This window comes from Rhinolophus sinicus, chromosome 14 (assembly GCF_057876585.1).
Source record: "Rhinolophus sinicus isolate RSI-liver-muscle chromosome 14, RSI-T2T, whole genome shotgun sequence".
Taxonomy (NCBI): Eukaryota; Metazoa; Chordata; class Mammalia; order Chiroptera; family Rhinolophidae; genus Rhinolophus; species Rhinolophus sinicus.
Genome location: NC_142514.1, coordinates 8950413 through 8969182, shown reverse-complemented (window position 1 = coordinate 8969182; position 18770 = coordinate 8950413). Strand labels below are relative to the sequence as shown.

The 18770-nt window shown below is 41.9% G+C and overlaps 1 protein-coding gene across 5 annotated transcripts in view; it reads right to left on the bottom strand.

Moving 5' to 3' along the window:
• The window catches only part of PRDM2 (PR/SET domain 2), a 111679-nt gene that overhangs the window by 80333 nt on the left and 12576 nt on the right, over positions 1–18770 (bottom strand). For 3 of the 5 annotated variants that reach the window (XM_088790124.1, XM_088790125.1, XM_088790128.1), the window contains exon 2: positions 1440–1557. Coding sequence is in view for 1 of the 5 variants with exons in the window: in XM_088790126.1 (XP_088646252.1) it covers positions 1440–1557; positions 16543–16551 (127 nt within the window). In the remaining 4 variants the exon portion in view is untranslated. Of the gene's footprint in view, positions 1–1439; positions 1558–16542; positions 16617–18770 lie in introns of all 5 variants that reach the window. The other 2 variants (XM_088790126.1, XM_088790127.1) reach the window with 1 other exon arrangement.

The following is an 18770-nucleotide window of genomic DNA, read 5'->3' as shown; positions in this document are numbered from 1 at the left end:
TTTATAGCAGGAAAAAAATATTTTTTTATATTTACTTGTTTTTAATTTTTACACATAAAATTACCCAGACAGTACAATCACAAATACTTGGAGAACAGCACAATCGCAACAATTAAAGAGAAAACTACCAGAATGTACTGAAACTACAAATATTTCTAAACGTCTCCATTTTTCCACAGATTTTAAATTGTCTCAAATGAACGGAGTTGCTTTTATAGAGGGTTAGAAATATAGTTTTACGAATAAATGTTTTTGAAGTTTGCTCAAAGTAAAAAACCCTCTTTTCTCTCGCTAAGTTTCCTGAAAACTTAGCTACTGAAACAACTCACTTTTCAGTTTCACACAACCATGATTTCTGCTGCTCTGCAGGATTCTCAGGGGTATTTCTATTTCCTCTGCACTGACCACAGGTCAACAGACGAGAAGCAGTGGCTGAAATGGCAGGAGACCGCCCAGAGTCAAGGGAACCAGCGCCCAGAAGTGACGCTCACTGACAACATCGGTCAGCAGGTCCCCTCATTTTCTGGCCTCTGTTTTCTCATGTACAGGAGGGTGGAGTCTCAGCCAGTCTCACTCAGCCAGGATGTATGAATTCTGCTTTTCTGGGAATCCCGTTTGATAACACAGCTAATCATCAATTAGTGGAGTTATAAAATCAACCACATTCATGTGAATGATACAATTTCAATGCTCAAGTACCATTTTCAATGAGAAATAGAAAAGGCATTTATTAAAAATGTATTCACATACATATACACATAAACTGGAATATCAGAAGTACATCTTTAAAAAAGAAAATGGGACATAAACTTGATATATTCCAAGACTGTACTTTGACGAAACTTTTATTATAATTTACTTCCTTGGCCTTCTGACTAAAGATTAGGACGCAAAAACAGGATCAAACACACAAAAGCTTGACTTGCATTCAACAAGAAATCCCAGCCTGAAGCATTCAGATATACTTAGGTCATCATTCATTCAAATATCTACTGAGGTCCATAAAGTGTCAGGCACTAGAGGCATAAAGATAAATAAGAAATGAAGGTACCCCAAGCAATGAAAGGGACAGATGTGAAAACAAGTACAAAATCATGAAATAAATATAATAGCATAATCACACTCCAGTCATAGTGAAATCAGAGGCGAGGGAGCAATACATTCTGTGGGAGGAGCCCCTGGGACACATGGAGAAAGGGGGACACCTGGGCTGAGTCAGTTACACAGGATGGTCTGTGTGCCAGCATTCCTGGTTTAATTTCATAAGCTATGTCCAGCCTGGACTTTTGACTGGAAATTGCATAAACACCACACAATCTTCCAAGTCAGAATGTCAATCTGTTGCTTTTATGGTGAGCCCCCTACCTGAAATGTCCAAAGGAAGCCTGGCTATAGCCTGCTCTTCCTTCCCTGTCTCCTTCTGGGACCCCAGTACTCACCAATCCGAGTCTTGTCAACAGCAGATGGGAAAAGCCTCACTTCCTCCGGAAGTCCTCGAAGCACATGTTCAGGTACCTCGGCCAGGGTCTCAGCAGCTGCTGCAGGCTCAGGAGCGTTCTGCAAGTCAAGAAACAGAAGGATCACAGCAAAAGGAAGAAAACCCACTTAGCTGTTTTGTTTTTCTCCTGGTCCAATGAGCAAATATGCAAAAATGTAACTGAAAGCTAAAACTGGCAAGCCAGACCAAGACAACTCATGTCACGCCTTTCAGGAGTTGCTTTGATGCTTTCGGGAGTTGCTTTGAAGCTTGTCTGTGAGTCTCCAAAGGAAACCACTGCAACCTTCAAGCATGTCTGTGTTAATCTATTTTGTTGCGGCCACCTGTAGCCATTTTCAAAATATGTAAATCTCTGGCAACATGTTACTTTAAACTCCCAGATCATCTGGCAGCAAAATACAGCTTAAGCTTACTTTTAAGTCAAAGGCTACCACCAGCATTTCAGAACATTAAAAACTCAAAAGCAACACTCCCTACTTAAATGAATACTTTCGGCACAGACTGTAAAGGGACCCACCCTCACGCTTTCATTCTCCAGAAACAAGCTCTTGACGGGCTTGAGCATTCCAACCATGAATACTACAACTTATTCTGGACCTTCAATGGAGGTGCGACCTTTCCAGAAAACAGTAATTTACCACTGTGCATCAAGTCATTAAACAGCAAAGTCACCATAATATCTCAAAATCTCTAAGAAATAGAGAATTTTATACAATTACTAACCAAAGTTTATGCTAAAATTCACTGTAATCTTAAATCAGATTATTAGATATGTATATAAGGGAATAAAACGGGGAAATCTGAACCAACTGGTAAAACATGACTGTTCTTTCTAAAATAACCTTCAAATCAAAGGAAAACCCAGTGTCTATTAACTGCTACCACACAGACCCTAAAGAACTGATATGTCTATCATGACACCGCAAAGAACAACGGATTCTGGAGTCTGAGTTTTGTGTGTTTTTTCCCCCACTGCAAAGAGAAACATTTCTCAAGGACTTTCAAAGAAACCAACGTAGGCAAAAAGCAAACTGTAAGCTAAAAAGATTAATTTTCCCATGACAATGATGCCCTTGTCGTTTTTAAAAATGTGTTGTGCCAAAAAAAGAATATCATCCAAATTTGAGTACTCCCAGCATTTCAAATTTCTTCTAAGTGCCACAGCAACGAGCAGTCAGTGTGGCCGGCTGAGGCCTGGAATGCGCGAAAGTAGGCATCTGAAGGTGAGTTCATTTCTTGGGCAGGATGAGGACGACAGAGCCTACACCTCAGAAGCACAAATGCTCTGATTCGCCTTGATTTCCTCCTTGGTCCTGGCAACCCCACCAAGCCCAAGTGTAAATGCCTTCCAAACCGTGGGACTATCAACATGGCCCCAGAAAATGGTCTTGTGGTATTTTTAATTAGCTGAAGTGCAAAATTTTCTGACTTCTAAATGTAGTGCCCCCACTTTTAAAACTTTAATGTACAAACTAGAATTTTGAAAATGTGAACACATTTTTTTCCAAAGGGGAAGTATTAAATTGGTGGTTTACAACCCTACGCTATGTAATAATTATTTTGAACGCTGATAAATAAGCAATCTGAGCAAGTACTAGCCAGCGATGAGTCCTATTGGCACATGGCCACTTATCACAGAAAGAGGGGGTTTTCCCCCCTTTTTCAGATGGGACCCTAACAAAGATCTGAAAGGATCTGATACCGTTTAACCTCCCCGGGAGCTCTGACATGGCGATGTTTCAGCTAACCCAACCCAGTACCTCCGGGCACTATTGCAGTACAACCACTAACAACCTGATAGATACTGAGAACTCCCTCCGGCCCCTGCAAAGCACTGTGCGAACCTTCCTATATGCATGACGGCGTTTACTCCAAACAGACCAAGGGGCAGGGACTGTCAGTCAGGGCCTCCTCCCAGCCACACCCCACCCCCCTCACCGCTTCACCTCTCTCTCTCTCTCTCTCTCTCTCTCTCTCTCTCTCTCTCTCTCTCTCTGTCTCTCTCTCTCTCTCTCACACACACACACACACACACACACACACACACGGAACTTGAGGCTTAAGGAAGTTGTCCAAGTTGCTCAAGGACAGAATTTGAACCTTCGCCTGTGTGACCCCAGAGCCCAAGCTCATAACCACTGTGATGTTTCCAGTTAAGATTCTGCTGGATAAGGTCTGAGGACCTAACATAAAACATGGTGACTATAGTTGATAACACTGTTTTTTTGTTGTTCAGTTTTTACAAAACTGAAATTTGCTAAGAGTGTAGAACTTAAATGTTCTCACACACACACACACACACAAACATAAATATGAAAGGTGATAGATATGTTAATTAACTAGATGGTGGGAAGCCTTTCACAATATAAGTGTATCAAGTCACCATGATGTGCGCTTTAAATATCTTACACTTTCGTTTGTCAACTATACTTCAGTAAGGCTGAAAAAAAAAAAAAAAAAAGAAGGGTTTTGGTGGAATACAACCTAAGAACCCCTGTAAAACCTCCACGCGTCTGGAGAAATGTCAGCAGGAGATGGCGCCTAAGGTAGGCTTGGTCATTCCCACGGGAAATCTGTAACTTGAGTCTAAGTTGGAGACCAGGTGTATTAAAATTTGTGAAATACCTATGAATATAAAGGACCTCAGCAGAACTGCCACAGGAAAAAGAAATAAGGAAAATTCCTATGCATTTATTTACCTGCTTTCGGCCAACCCATTATTTTTAATTTGGACTCATTCACCTACTGAGAAAAGCTTTTTTTCTATTTCAGTACCCTTCACACTACAATGGGGCTCCCCTACAATAGGAGGACCTCAGTCCACACAAAGACATCCAGACACTGGCCAGCTCCAGGGCCTTCCTCACCCCTTTCCAGCTGTTGGAATCTCCACTGCAGTGGCTATGGCTGGGAATTTGCCTGGGACCTTTTTAGAACATCAGTGACTTGAGAAGGAGGAGGTGGGATGGCTTGCCTATAGAGAATCACGCTCTCCCCTTATTTTTCCTTCAGAGCTCTTATCACAATTTTTAAACAGCCGTTTGTATAATTACGAGTTTGACGTGGCTCTCATCAGACTGCAGTGAAGACAGGCGACGTCCACCTTATTCAGCGCTGCATTCCCAATGATTAGCAGGAGACATAAAATGTTTCTTGTCACTTAAAATACTTGAATGAATAAATGATCCTTGTGAACTAACTTAAATCTTTTTTTAGAAAAAGGAGGGACAGAAACAAACAGCGGGGTCATCTGTCAGAAAGCATTTTCTCCATGTGTGCTGGAATTTCTTGAACTTGAGGTAGGTAATCTTCTGTGTCAATATAAGCATCCTTTTTTAGAATATGTGATATGCTCTCAATTCCAAGCCATCAATTTAAGCATCAAGTAAACCTTTGCAACAAAAGGATGCTTCTCCCCCACACACTCATACACTGGAATCTCTTTTTTCTATATATCCTGATAGTATTAGATGTACCATCATATTTAAACAGGGTCATCTTGGTTCTTACACTAAAGAATCACAGTTTGATCCTGGGAATGTTTCCCAGATTGATTTTGTCTAACAGGAACTTCAATATCTACTCAATTCATGTATTAAAATATTTCTCAGTCGCTTCTGTGGGCCAGGCAGTGTTCTAGGCATCACATCTGCCTTAACAGTGTCACTCTAGCGAGGAAGGCAGACAAAACCAAACAAAAATATGTGATGCCTGGTAGTTACAGATGCTCAGAAGAAAAATCCAGCACAAGGAGACAGTGATGGAGAGGGCAGGGTGCTGTCATAGACAGCATGCTTAGGGAGACCGCTCTACAAGTAGCGAGGGAATCATGTGACGACATGGAGGAGAAACATGCCAGGAAAGGAACCCAGCAAGGACCCTTGCTGAGTTAGGCAAAAGGTTGGTGTGCTCAGAGAACAGACAGAGAAAAAGGCCAAAGTGTCCAGAGCAGACAAGGTGAGGAGGCCGGGGTAATGCCTGAGGCAAATGTATCACCATTTGCTGATCACCGTAGAGGGATGGAAGGTAACCAACCAGAGATCAGCCTGCAAGCTCCAGAAAGGAGTCCTGGCTGCTGCTCCTCCCAGGACGCCTTCCCTGCGGTCCCAGAATAAAGGCCCATTCCCACATGAAGGCTCTAACACTGAACACTGGGTAAGTGTGGAGGAAGTTACAGGACTTCCACACTAAAGGAAACCGCAGAACTCTTTCACTGCTTAGTGAAGTACCATCTCCAAACCTGTATCAATGAACTTATCTGGAACAGTGTATATTAAATATAATTAATGTATTACATTTAACTGAAGAAGTTACTTAGTTATTAACCGTTAATTGATCTCATTAATTTGATGTCTCCAACTTCCTACCTCAAACGCAGACAGTCAGCATTCCCTCTCTTCCCCAACTCAGTGCTGCTGGGGCTGGCACCCGGCAGAGGTAAAGCTGCAATGGTCAATAAAGAGGATCCGGCCCCTCCTCGTGAAGCTCACTGGCTGGAGCAGCTGCTCTTTTCCCGCTTCCTAACACAAGAAACCTTAGAGATATTTTGATTCTCCGATTTTGACCTTGCTGTGGAGCCTCTTACAGGTCTCTCAAGTTCCTTCCCCTAATGCCTTTACTGTGGCCCAGGCTGACTTTCCCATGCGGGGTAGGGGGGTGGGAGGGGAACTATGAGAGTAGGACCTTTATTCCTTCCTCGGGGCCACGATCTCTGCTAACCCTTTTCCACGCATCACGTCAGAGCAGTGAGCACAGCTAACGTTGATGGAGTATTTAGGACACTGTTCAGACACTATTCCAAGCACTTTCCATGCATCACCTCATTTAATCTTTACGCTACCACCCCAGCTGTAATTTTATGATCCGTTTTACAGATGAAACTGAAACCTGCCCATAGTCGCAGCTAGCAAGTGGCAGGGCTCGGATTCAAATCCAGACAGTCAGGCTTCAGGGCCGGACTTTCAAACACGATGCTATGGAATAGCCCCACCAAGTACCTTTCCCAAGCTGCATGGTTTTAAAGTAGTGGAGCCAAGATAAAACCCAGACAGTCAGACTCCAGAGTCCACGTTTTAACCACTAAGCCCGTGGGGTCTCACAGTATTTATTGTCTGGGGATTCCTGGCAAGTCCCTTTTGGGAGCCCACAAGATCAGAGCTATTTGCCCTCCTCCCTTTTCACAATAACACTAAGATGTTATTCGCCTTTTTCACTCACCTGTGGAGAGGAGTTTTCAGGAGGCCCTGCCTTGTGATAATGTCATCATCCTGCTGGCTAATGGGATGGGTGATTGTTTAATCCTGTTTCAAAGAGTTCTGATTTACGAAGGCGGCCTGTAGTCTAACCACTGTGCCAACTCAACTTCCTGGTTTTAATACTGTACTAGTTACAAATGACCGCAGGGGACAGCTGAGTGAAGAAGCATACTATTATTGCAATGTCTTGTTAATCTACAATGACTTCCAAAAAAAAGTTAAAAATTTTTGTTTCAATTTCTAGCACAGTAAATATCCAAAGATATAATCCACATAAACAAAAAGCCTGAGAACTGCTGCACCACCTCTGACCCCCCAGTCCCTGATCTTAGGACTGAGGCACAGAACAAGAGACTCCTAGTGACAAAGCTGATTAGAGTGGTGACCAGGACAGCGAGGGAGGAGGGCTGGATCCACACATCTGGGCCCTACCTACCCCGCTTCTCGAGTACAACAGGAGGGACTCCCCCCCCAAAATAGGCACAAGGGTTTTTTATTTTTTGTTTTAAGGACTTCACTGATGATCATGAAAGGAGAACAGCACAAAATGAACCAGAATAAACTGGGATACGTGGTTTCAACATATTAAAGCCAACAGCTTATCATCAACGCCTGCTTGGCCTCCTGAGTGGATGGGAAAGAAAAGCAAGAAGCGAGTTCCTACCCTTCGCCGTTAAGCCCCAGGAGGGTGGGGCTGAGACCCCACCAAGGCAAGGAGCTTCCTCAGGGAACCCATCTGCATTTGTGTTCTGGCCTCTGCCCTGCCCAGAGGAAGCCTGTCCCACTGTCCTACCTGGCGGGGTGTCCCCTGAGGCTCCCTCTGCAGCCTCTGCATCCCGAAGCACTTACTTCTGGCTTAACAGCCCCTCCACTAGAGGCAAGTGTAGGTGGCAGACACACAGGGCAGATTCGGTTTCACTCGCCACCGTCCCCGCTGCCTGGCACTGGATGTCTAGCTCAGAGCAGTGGTCGCTGTGAACAAACAAGTATCTGGCAGTCAACTGCCAAGAGGTCCAGGAGCACAGACATGGCTCTAGGAGCCACGGACTCCACTGGTAATGGAGTCCAGGGGGCAGAGAACGAGAGAAGAGCTAGGACAAAGCGCTCAGGACGCCTTTATCTAAGAGTGAAAGAGAAGAACAGGAGCGGCATCGGAGGCCTCTAGTTGCCACAAAGAAGGGGCACCAAGAGCATGGGGTCAGAAAGGCAGAGAAGATTCAAGGAAGGAGAGCGGCCAGCAGAGTCAAATGCTGCTGGTGTGTCTTCAAAATCTGTTGTATCTGATGCCTTTCTCTAACTCCCACTGCCACCATCATCCTTCAAACGTGAACAACGCAGCAATCTCCACTCGTCCTATAATGTCCAATGAGTATCCCGTGTGCTAGCACCGTGCTACCCTAGGAAAGCAGCAACCCGGGGCCCTGCCTACAGCCCTCAGGTTAACACAGGAGACTGATGGGCTGTTCCCACAGGGGTGAATGAAATATAATGCGTGACACAGAGAAAAGGAGGGGCCACTGCTTTAGTTAGGGTAGCTGGGGTGGGGCGGGATTTGAACTTGAAAGATGGCAATGCCCCACACGGTAAGGATTGAGCGTTCTAGGGAAATGTCCTGAGGAGGAAAGGGCTTCGTGTTCAGGAACAAGAGGCCACTGGGCCCAGTTGGAGTGAGCCACGGAGACAGCAGAGGTGGCTACCGCCAGAACCTGCCGAAACTTGAAGGTCGGGGGACAGAGATGCGATTGCATTTGGAGAGTGGTGAGACGTCACTGAAGGTTTGGGGCAGGGGTGTGACGACATGTGATGAGGTTTCCTGGCTTCCAGTCTATTCCACATTCAAATTCTACAAACCCTCTGCCTTCATGATTAACTTTCCTATAAAGCACTTGATTCAAAACCCTTTTTTAAAACTTTCTAAATAAAACCCAGTAGTTGCTCTACTGGTTTTAGAGACTTTCAGGTTCAAGAGGAGCAGAGAAAATTAGATACCTGAGTGTTTTCTTAACCCGACAACCCCTTTCCCTTTCTGGTAGATTCTGATACAGGGTGGGAACGGGGTGGGGGACAGCAGAAGAAGGAGCTTTCTGCTGCCGCCCAGTGAGTCTGTTATTGGTGAAATTGAATTGCAACATCTCAAACTGTCTTCATCCACGACAGCACACTGTGGAGCTACAGTCTTTCAAGCCCAATGGAGTTGTTTGCTCTGTCTGCAGCTTTATTTTAAATACAAATTCTACCGGAGGAAATCACAAGAAAATCCCCAGGTTACTCATAAAAGCTCCGCGGGGCCCCTGTAGGCACCACCCTCTGGCTCTTTCTCCCTTCCCCAAAGAGGTGCCCTCACTCCTCTGGGTCTCACAATTCAGGCTTCCGGTTAATAATGACCCCAGGCCACAGGTCCTTCTGGTCCTCAATTCTTCTGCCAGTCAATAGCCTCTACATTCTCCCAGGTCAAGTTCAAATCCCAGTTCACCCATGAAGACATTCCAAACAACCCATGAGGACTATCTACTTTTCTGATTTCCTCCATGGTCAATGTCATGTTGTGTAAGTACAGTCCTCAGGACACATGGAAAATGGTTCCATGGGGAGAAACTGTTGGTGAGGCAATCAATTAAGGGCCTTCTGGAACAGTCCAAACAAGGGATGCCTGGGTCTGAACTCAAGCAGTCACAGTGGTAAGAAGGTATTTGATGGGGCAGAATCACTGACTGAAAAGAATAATGGTGACGTACTAATACTCACACAGGGTTTCCTACATGCCAGGCACTAGCTTTAGTGCTTTACGTTTATTAACTCCATGGCTCTTGACCACACTCATGGGTGGGCACCACTGCTCTCCCTATTTTACAGGTAAGAAAGCAAAACCCAGGAAGTCAGGTGACTTACCCAACCAAGCTGGAGTGACAACGTGAGGGCTGAAGGTGGAATGTGAGTCACAAGACAGCAAAAGTGAGGCAGAGCTAAACAATCCTATAACCTTCTTCTCTACCAAAGCATTCATATCAGGGTAACATAAAATGTAAGCCTTCTTGCCACAGTTCCTCTGGAAGTCACATAAGGAAATGCTATTCAAGTTGCTAGATTTTTTTCAAATTTCAGAAATAATCTAATATTTTCATTAAGAAAGACAATGTCCCAGGTTTTATTTTAAAAACTGCTGATTTATCTAGTAGAATATTTGATTCAAAATGAAATTAAAGTGCCATCATTATTAAACACGTTAATTTCCTGAACTATACATTCATTAATTGAGGTTTAAGTCGTAACTGATAGAAATCACCTTACTTACGAGTCTTTTTTTAAAAAAGTCTAAAAAAGCAAATTTGCACTTATAATTACCTATAAAAAATATACTTATATGTTAATAATATGCTAAAACATCAAAAGTGGTTTCAATTTTTTACACTATATGTTTTTAGAATTCGGAAAAAAGGGAAGGAGCTAACCTAAAATGAAAGACAGAAAGCCATCCCAGGGTTTCACTGAATCTTTAGAAATACGACCATGAACAGATTTCTCTACATGGTCAGATGATCGCTCATAAAATATTTTCTGTAAAAGAAATAAACTACTGACACACACAACATGGAAAAATCTCTAAAACATTATGCTGACCAAAAGGAGACAAACACAAAAGAGCACGCAATGTATGATCCCATTTATGTGAAATTCTTTAAAAACCAATCCACAGTGACAGAAAGCCAACGTGTGGTTGCCCGAGGTAGGGCTAGGGGGAGAAACAACTGCAGGGCAGCAAGACAGAACTTTCTGGGGTGCTGGGAATGCCGATTCATGACTGTGGTGGTAGTTGCATTAGTGCAGACATTTGTCAAAACTCAGGACTGAGTACATTTTACTACACATAAATTATACCTCAAAGTTGATTTTTAAAGAAAAATAAGTAAATAAATGCTACACTCTCATCTTTAAATCATGTTGAAATGAAACTTGAATGCACAAGAAAATTTTTTCAAAATACCAATGCCATAGAAAAAAATATTTTTTATCACAATTTTTTTTCTTTGGTGGCTTAAGTGCACCTTATTGGTTTTCTTTCAAGATTTCTTTTAACCCGACTCTAACACTCCTCTGATTAAAACCGTCCAGCAGTTTCCCTTCTCCCCAGGGAGTGTATGCACTCTGGTCCTTTCCATGGGCACTGAGCCAGCCCTGGACCTCTCTGCTCACAACCTTCTCCCGTCTCTCTGCTCTGCTCCAGGCACACTGTGTGTGGCCCACACCTAGGAACCAGCCTGCCGGCTCCCTCTCCTCACTCACACATAAACAGTCACTGGAATGAGGTCGGAAACTCTGCTAACAGCATAACACTGGCACTGACTACTGTTACATAAGGTTGCATGTACCACAGACAACACATACTGATGTTCTGATTTTTTTGAATATAAGAGTGAGCAAATTTTCCTGGTATTGCATTTAAATTTATATAAGTACCTCCCTTTACACACTCCACCCAGAGAACGACCATGAATTGTTATATCAGATTTAACTGATTTAATTAAAGCACCTAGTTTCTTAAATATCAATTTGACCAAAACAAACACTGGAGAGCAATATTGCTGAATATTAAGAACACATCATAGAACATTCAAAATAAGATACATATTATTGCTACAAAAGACTAATAATCACTATAGCAATTGCTGTTATCAGCAAAAGACATCCAAGAATTAAAAAGTATTAAGATACTCAAATTCCTATGAACAACTCTTCATTTAAACTTGCAATCAAGACTCGTAACAACTATTCTTAGGGCAAATTGGGGGGGGGCGGGGATCAAACAAGCTTCAGTTTACTGAGAGCGCATTAAACTGTATTTGGGAGAGGAATGAGTAAGACCGCAGCAACAATAAGCGGATGGGGACAAGAACAAGAAAACCTTATACACCGTCTTTGGAAAAGAACAGCAGCCAAACAGTTCTGAAAGACATAAAAAAAACTGCCTTTCAAAAAGCTGGCAGGTCCATTAGGCTGTCCCAGTGAAGAAACTGTCCTCAAATATGGTGTTACTCTCAACAGTGAACGACATATTACCACACTCCTGCCCCCTTACAATTCAGTCTCCATGGCACAGGGAGCGTGATGGTCTAAATATGGAAATGGCAGGGTACCACCGTCCAGTGGCTTTCCACTGAACTCAGAATAAAATGTAAACTTCTTCCCAGGGCCTTTAAGGACCATTATGTCTCACCTATGCCTCTCATACCAACTTCATCCTGTCCCAGAGCCCCAGATGCCTGCCACGCTCGCGCCCCTGGCTGGCTCTCTGTTCCTTGAAACCGCAAGCTCATTCCCACCTCAAGGCCTCTGCACTCACTGCTTGTTCACGCTGCCTCGAATTTTCTTGTCCCACATCCTCATCTAGCTGGCTCTTGGTTATTACTTGAATCTAGTATTCTATTACTATTATTAATAATTCTACTATTACTTTATTATTCTATTATGCATCTCCTCTTCAGAACAGCCTTCTCTAACCAGAGAAGCTCCCCCTACCTTCACCCACTGTTCTTTATCACATTACCTTGCTGCACTGTCTTCACAGCACCTGTCACTATCTGAGACTATCTTCGTGCTTTTTCACTGTGTCCCACTGTGAGTGTGTAAGTTGTGTGCAGAGCCCTTGCTTGTCTGTCTGGTTCACTGCAGAGCCCACAACACACTGGGATGCAGTCCGTGCGGATGAATGAGGGAATGAATGAACCTCCAGGACAGTGAAGATAATGGGACTCTGGAGGGCCTGTCACCATTCTCAGGGCTGGACTTGCAGCATCACGTGATTAAAAGCTTCCTTTGTTATTTTACTATAGAAAACTTTAAAACAAGTTTAGAAGGCTAAATTGCTAAGTTGCTTTGCTACTGGCTACTGGCAATACCATAGATGATTGATCAGGATGTAGAGACGCTGCAATCCTAAGCTACTGTACTGACAGAAAACTTCAAATATTAGTAACAATTTGAATTATACAAAGATTCTTTTTAAAAAATTAAGGTGACTAGTAAATCAGTAATCAAGGCCAAAGCTTACACAGTGTTATTATGTGAATATCTCAATAAAGTAGAAAACCATCACTGGAGCAGTACCAAGTATTACAGTTCTCCTCTCCTCCCAGGCACCTCACAGACTGCACTGCTCCTCCCACCAGACTTCCCAGTTTGATGTGGCTGCAGACTAACGCTGGCCAATTAAATGTAAACAGAAATGACACGTGTTGAGATAAAACCACCAGCATCCTTGGTTCTTGAGCAACTGCAATGGCAGCTCCACACTGCATGTGCACTGAGAACGAGAACTAATGGCTGCTGTGTTCAGCCCCTCAGATTCTGGAGCTGCCTGTCTGTTAGCGCAGCGTAACGTAACTGATGCTGACTGACAGGGCGGTGTAGCACGGTGACCAGACCTGGGCTTTGGAATCCGACAGGACTGAGCATCAGTGGGAGCTCTACCACTTACTGTCTGAGTGATCACGAGCAAGCCATGGCCACCGCTCTGTGCCTCAATGTCTTCAGCCATAAAATGGGTGTGAAACCTACACTTCCTAAAGCGAATGCAAAGACTGGATTCGTAAGAAAATGTATATGCAATACTTAGCGAAGTGCTTGGCATGTTGCTTAAGCACTCACTAGATAGGAAGTGGTAGTAAACTCTAGCATATATACTTTACACTACCATGAGCATATCTGCACTATGGAACTTTGCTCATCTTGGATGTTCTATAAAGTACACAAAGTCCTCAGTATCGTCAATAGGTTCTGCAACTTCAAGTGATATAATGAAACCGATTTTACCATAGGCTAATTGATACAAACAAGAATTAAGTTCCTACAGCATCTCATCAACATCATAACGAAAGGACACTGAACAAAAGGACGCTAAGGAGCTACTATAAGGAACTCTACATTTTTTATTCAATGAGAGCCATTTATACAGTTCTGGATCCTCCTAGGTAAATCTAGGAAAAAGAGAAGGAAAACAGTGGAACATCTCAAAAGCTAAATATTAGGATGGGTGTGGAATGTTAGTGAAGCAAGTACAGGGTGCCTGTGATTTGCAAATGGAGAGAAGAGAAGAGAAACTGGAGAACGAGGGGAGGAAGTGGAGAGACTGCTCCCTCTCCTGCCAACAAGGCCTGGGCTCAGTTGGAAGAACAAAGGCTCACACGCAAAGCAACCTGGGTTGTAAACTGGGTAGACATGAGACAGTAAGACAGGGGTAAGTGCTGAGGGGAGAACAGACCGGAAAAGGAAAAAAGGACAAAGAATATGTGGGTGTGGGGGCTCCAGGAGCTCAGGGTTGGGGTCAGAGGGAAAGCCTGGCCGTGCTACCACACCAGAAATGACATGGAACACACTGGTAACACTGAGCAGTTCAGTTCAGAATGGTGCTTCAATAGTCAGTGCTTAAAATACCACGAGGCCTTGGGCTTTGGACTCTTGTTCCCTATAAAGGACAAGCTTGTAAACAACATTGTACACTCACTCTTAGGATCCTTTAGTCCCTAGAACTCAACTGTCAGGCACATATGAATGAATGATTCTGTGCTACTGTCTTAGCGACCATGCCCATCATGAGAGACAGATCTGACAGCTAAAATTTAAAGCAATATTGATCGGTCCCTAGGGAGAAAAATCTAACCCTAAATCCTGATGGTGATCAGGATTCTAATTAAAAAAAAAAAAAAAAAAAAAAAAATCTGGTTCAAGTTAAGACTTTTTTAGTATCTGAATTTTGTGTAATTATTTTGAAGTTTTCCAAGTATTCATTGCTCATTTTCACTGGGTGCAAATGAGAATAATAAATACAAAAGGGAAAAATATAAAATGTCCTGAAACAATTCTTAATTTTTAAAAATTACTGGGACAACTGTTGAAATCACTCACAGATTTTATGCCATGACAAAATAATCAAGATTAAACATCATGCAACTAATATTCCTCAAATAATGAAAATATAAAGATGCTGAAAACTTTACTTATAAAAAGTGGATAGCTTTTATAATACAAATAAAAGTCGCATTACTGCCAGACCATTTAAATTATACCCAAATCAGAAACGTGCTAACCATTAAAAACATAAGAGGACACTTTTCCATCCATATTTGCCATTTGGCATCAAAGGCAGCCCTCTGCAGATCTAATATTGAAACTTGTCAAAAGCAACATGAAATTGTAAGAGCCCCCCCCACCTCCACGCCCCCCCACAGAAAAACGGGTACAACTCTTTTGAGAGGCATGTGGACTTTCTTTTAACACAAGTTCATTTGATATAAGTGAAATATTAAAGTGAAACTGTGAGGTGTCAAATAGGTCTAAATACATTAGAAACAAAATATTACTAGCCTAACACGGTGTAAGAAATGAAGCATTATTAAGGTTAAGGCTGTAGTGCCTGAAATAAATGCTGAACAGTGATGTAACAAAAGCTATGTCAATATTTCGATTCTACTTTGGAAGCATTCACGATCATTCTAATTCCAATCGGGACTCCACTGACAACAGTTCCTACGCAGCAGAAACCACTTTCCTTTGGGTGACAAGGTTCACATTAAAAATCAGTCTTAAAATAGGAACATAAATGAAGTCTATGACATATATACGCACACAACTTTGATGGGCAATGACTATGAAAATCCACTCTGTTCTCTTTTCCCTCCCCCATTTTACCATTTCAAAAATAATTTGCCTTCAAAAGCATGTCAGTAAATCTGCAAGTTTTAAAATAATAGAAACCACGTGTCCCATGTGTTCGCCAGATTCATTTTTTATGATGTATGGTCCTCTGCATTAAAATAAACATATTTTTGATAAAGAAAGTAATGAAAAGAAATCAAAGAATCCATTCCAAAAATTTCACATCTCAATGCAACGCAGGACTGAACTTATGAAACTTGGCCACCTAATAAAATGGGACTTGTGGTCTCGGTTAGAGGCACCTGCAAATGATAAAAAGGTGTCCGAAGTTGCAGTGGATTAGAGATACAAAATATTTTCAAACCTGGGAGTTTTAAGCTAAGCACTAAAAATGATAGACTTCACATTTTTATGTTTTGTCCTTCATTTTCTAAAAAATGTGTTTATGAAGATTTCAAAAGAGATTTTTTCTGACACCCATAAATTTCTATACCTACAAGTGAAATGATATTAAGGCCAGAAAATAAGAATCCTACTTGAGAAAACATTAAATACACGTAACTGGTTCTACTTATCAGAATACCCTTGAGGCTGTAGAAATATCCATAGCAGAATTGTTTAATTTCCAGGTAATCCCACACCCCACTGTAAGGAGAAGCACATCTTACATTTTCAGTATCCGTCCTCGTTTCTATTCTATGAACAGGTTTTTCAAGGACAGGATACTTAAAGATACCCATTTGATCAGTTTGGGTTTCTAAAAGAACTTTCTATCTTCTCTTTTCAACCAATAGGTAACTTACAAAATAAAAAGTGTTAAAAATAAAAGCTATTAATAAGCTTCAAAACAAAAAACTAAAGATTAACACTAGTGTGTGGCAGAGGAGAGGTAAAAAAAAGAAAAGTCTGAACTGAGGTCCCTAAGAATGAGCCCTCTACTCAGGGCCCCGCAGAAATGCGAACCCATGTCGAAAAATGCACACCCCACTCCATGAAAGCAATGAATTCATTAATGGCATTGAGAAACAAAAAGGAAAATCTGTGAGGAATGAATGTGTGTGCTTTACTATCTTTTAAAAATCAAGAACTAGTCTAACATCTAGGTAATGTATTTATATAGATTCTTATTTTCAAACTCACCTGATTCATTTTCAATTCCTGTTGTGTTCTGAAAAGATACACACAACAAAGAAACTTCTTTGATTACATGAGCCCTAAAAAGAAAAACAGACAATTGTAATATGTACCTGCCTACACATTTACAGAGATTTAAAACCACATACAGCACTGCAGGGTTTGCTCAGAGGGCTAGTCACCAAGCACTTCCCTGCCAGATCCACTTCAATCTGTGCTGACAGCGTACTTCGCAGATTTATTCGCTACAATAAAATAGATTTCTTACTAATCTTTTCCAGGGCTCCCCTGTGCTCTACAATTGAAAGCAGACTCATTAGAATGACATCAAATTTTTGCTTTGGAATTGCATCATTCCTAAGAAATAAATTAGCTTTGTTAATTGAAACACAAAGCAGTGCTGAGTAACTTATTACGCAATGTAATTGTCCTTTTATTTATATCAACACTGTGTCGAATACAAACACAATTAGACCCCGTTACATTATTCTGTTGTTCAGATTCCTGAAGTAGAAGGGGGATTTAATAACATTTTCATGGGGGATTTTCTTTGAGGAACACAACAAAAACCTTGTAGTAAAATGCAAATGTTTTTAAAAAGCTGTTCGGAAAGAACTACAATAATTCCTTTAAAATTTTTGTTCAGTAGATTAATAGTATAAGATAACAAGACAAAATCATTTCTTATAAATGCATATGACATACTTGCTTCTAAGTACCAATCTATGAAGATGGTCCTTTCTGCATCATCACTGAAGGAATCATTTGATAGGAATCATTTGAAGTCATTTTTAATAATGAAAATCATGCCACTTTAAGTAGCACTTCTACCGTAATATTGTTTTCAGCCTGTATACATACACACTCCATTAAGCATAATTCTCCTATTTCTTCATTAACTTACTTATTTATAATAATTCTCTCTCCTTCCTAGACCCCCAAATAACTCTATGTTCTAATTGTTAATAAACCAAAGAACGTGTAACTTGATGACATCTCCATAAAAGATACTGCCTACCCACCATCATAAAGAACAGTGCTGACATTAATAAGGATAGTTCGGGGTTTGTTTCCTGGAACTACTTAACCACACTCACCTGGTCACCTTTAACAATCCAAGGCACTATATTTAAGTTAGGGACTGGTCACCGAGTAGCTTTCATTCATAGCCAGCACAGGGAATGTATTGTGTAACTTGCATCTTGTTAGAGAGCTCAGTCTAGCTAAACTAATACAAGCCCTTAGTAAGTACTCAGTGAACACAATTTCGGATAACTGAAGGTTAACCCAGAAGTCCGTTCCTTCCCATTGTAATATCGAGTTTCTTTCTCATATACACATAACACATCCTAGACTGAACATAATCCATCCTTCTCTGTGAGACTCAGGGTCGTCATGAAGTTACAAACATATAACTGAGTGCCCAGCAGTGATGAGGTTAGTGGCACCGCCACAAATTCCTACCGACTGCCATCCAGTTCCACCAGGAGGCTCATGTGTGACATCTCAGGCCCCCCGGAGTGAATAAAATGTCACGAGTCTAAGATTTTAGAGGTGGATTTACTAAAACTGACCACAGGGAGTTCTCTGAGGAACAGAATAAAAAATCCTGCAGTAAAATGCAAATGTTTTAATGGAAGATCTGTGGAAAGAGCTACAGTGCTTTTACCTTTTCCTTTGCTTTGTCTTTTCCTTCTCACGAGAATCATCAGGGCCGTCATTGTAACTTTCACTTATAAAGCTCCTCCTAAGACCAGCACCCACCCCGCTACCTTCACATAAATGAGCTCAGTTGATTTCACAAAGGGAAGTACTAGCATCCTCAACTAACAAGACACCGATTCAAGCAGGTTGTGATAACTCAGTCTGGTCTAATTTTGGTTTCTGCTCGTGCTGCTTAAGCATATTTCACCAACTTTTTACTCTTTCCTCCACTTGAACACCTACTACGTGTCAAGCGCTGTTTGTAAGCAGTGAGCAGATGGATTCCTGCCCCCTAGGGGAGGAGACCTGCAATAAACAACTAAATAAGTAAAATGAGTAGTATGTCAGAAAATGAAAGTGCTTTAGGGGAAAAGTGCTAGGGAGGAGACGGGGATTCTAATCTCCATCTCTATCTCTGCCTGCTTGTTATCCAACAGTGTGGTCAGAGAAAGCCCAATGAGAAAGGCACACTGTGTAAAACAGCCCGGAGAGCTGCAGCCTGGAAGGTGTGGGGGAGCAGCAGCATAAGG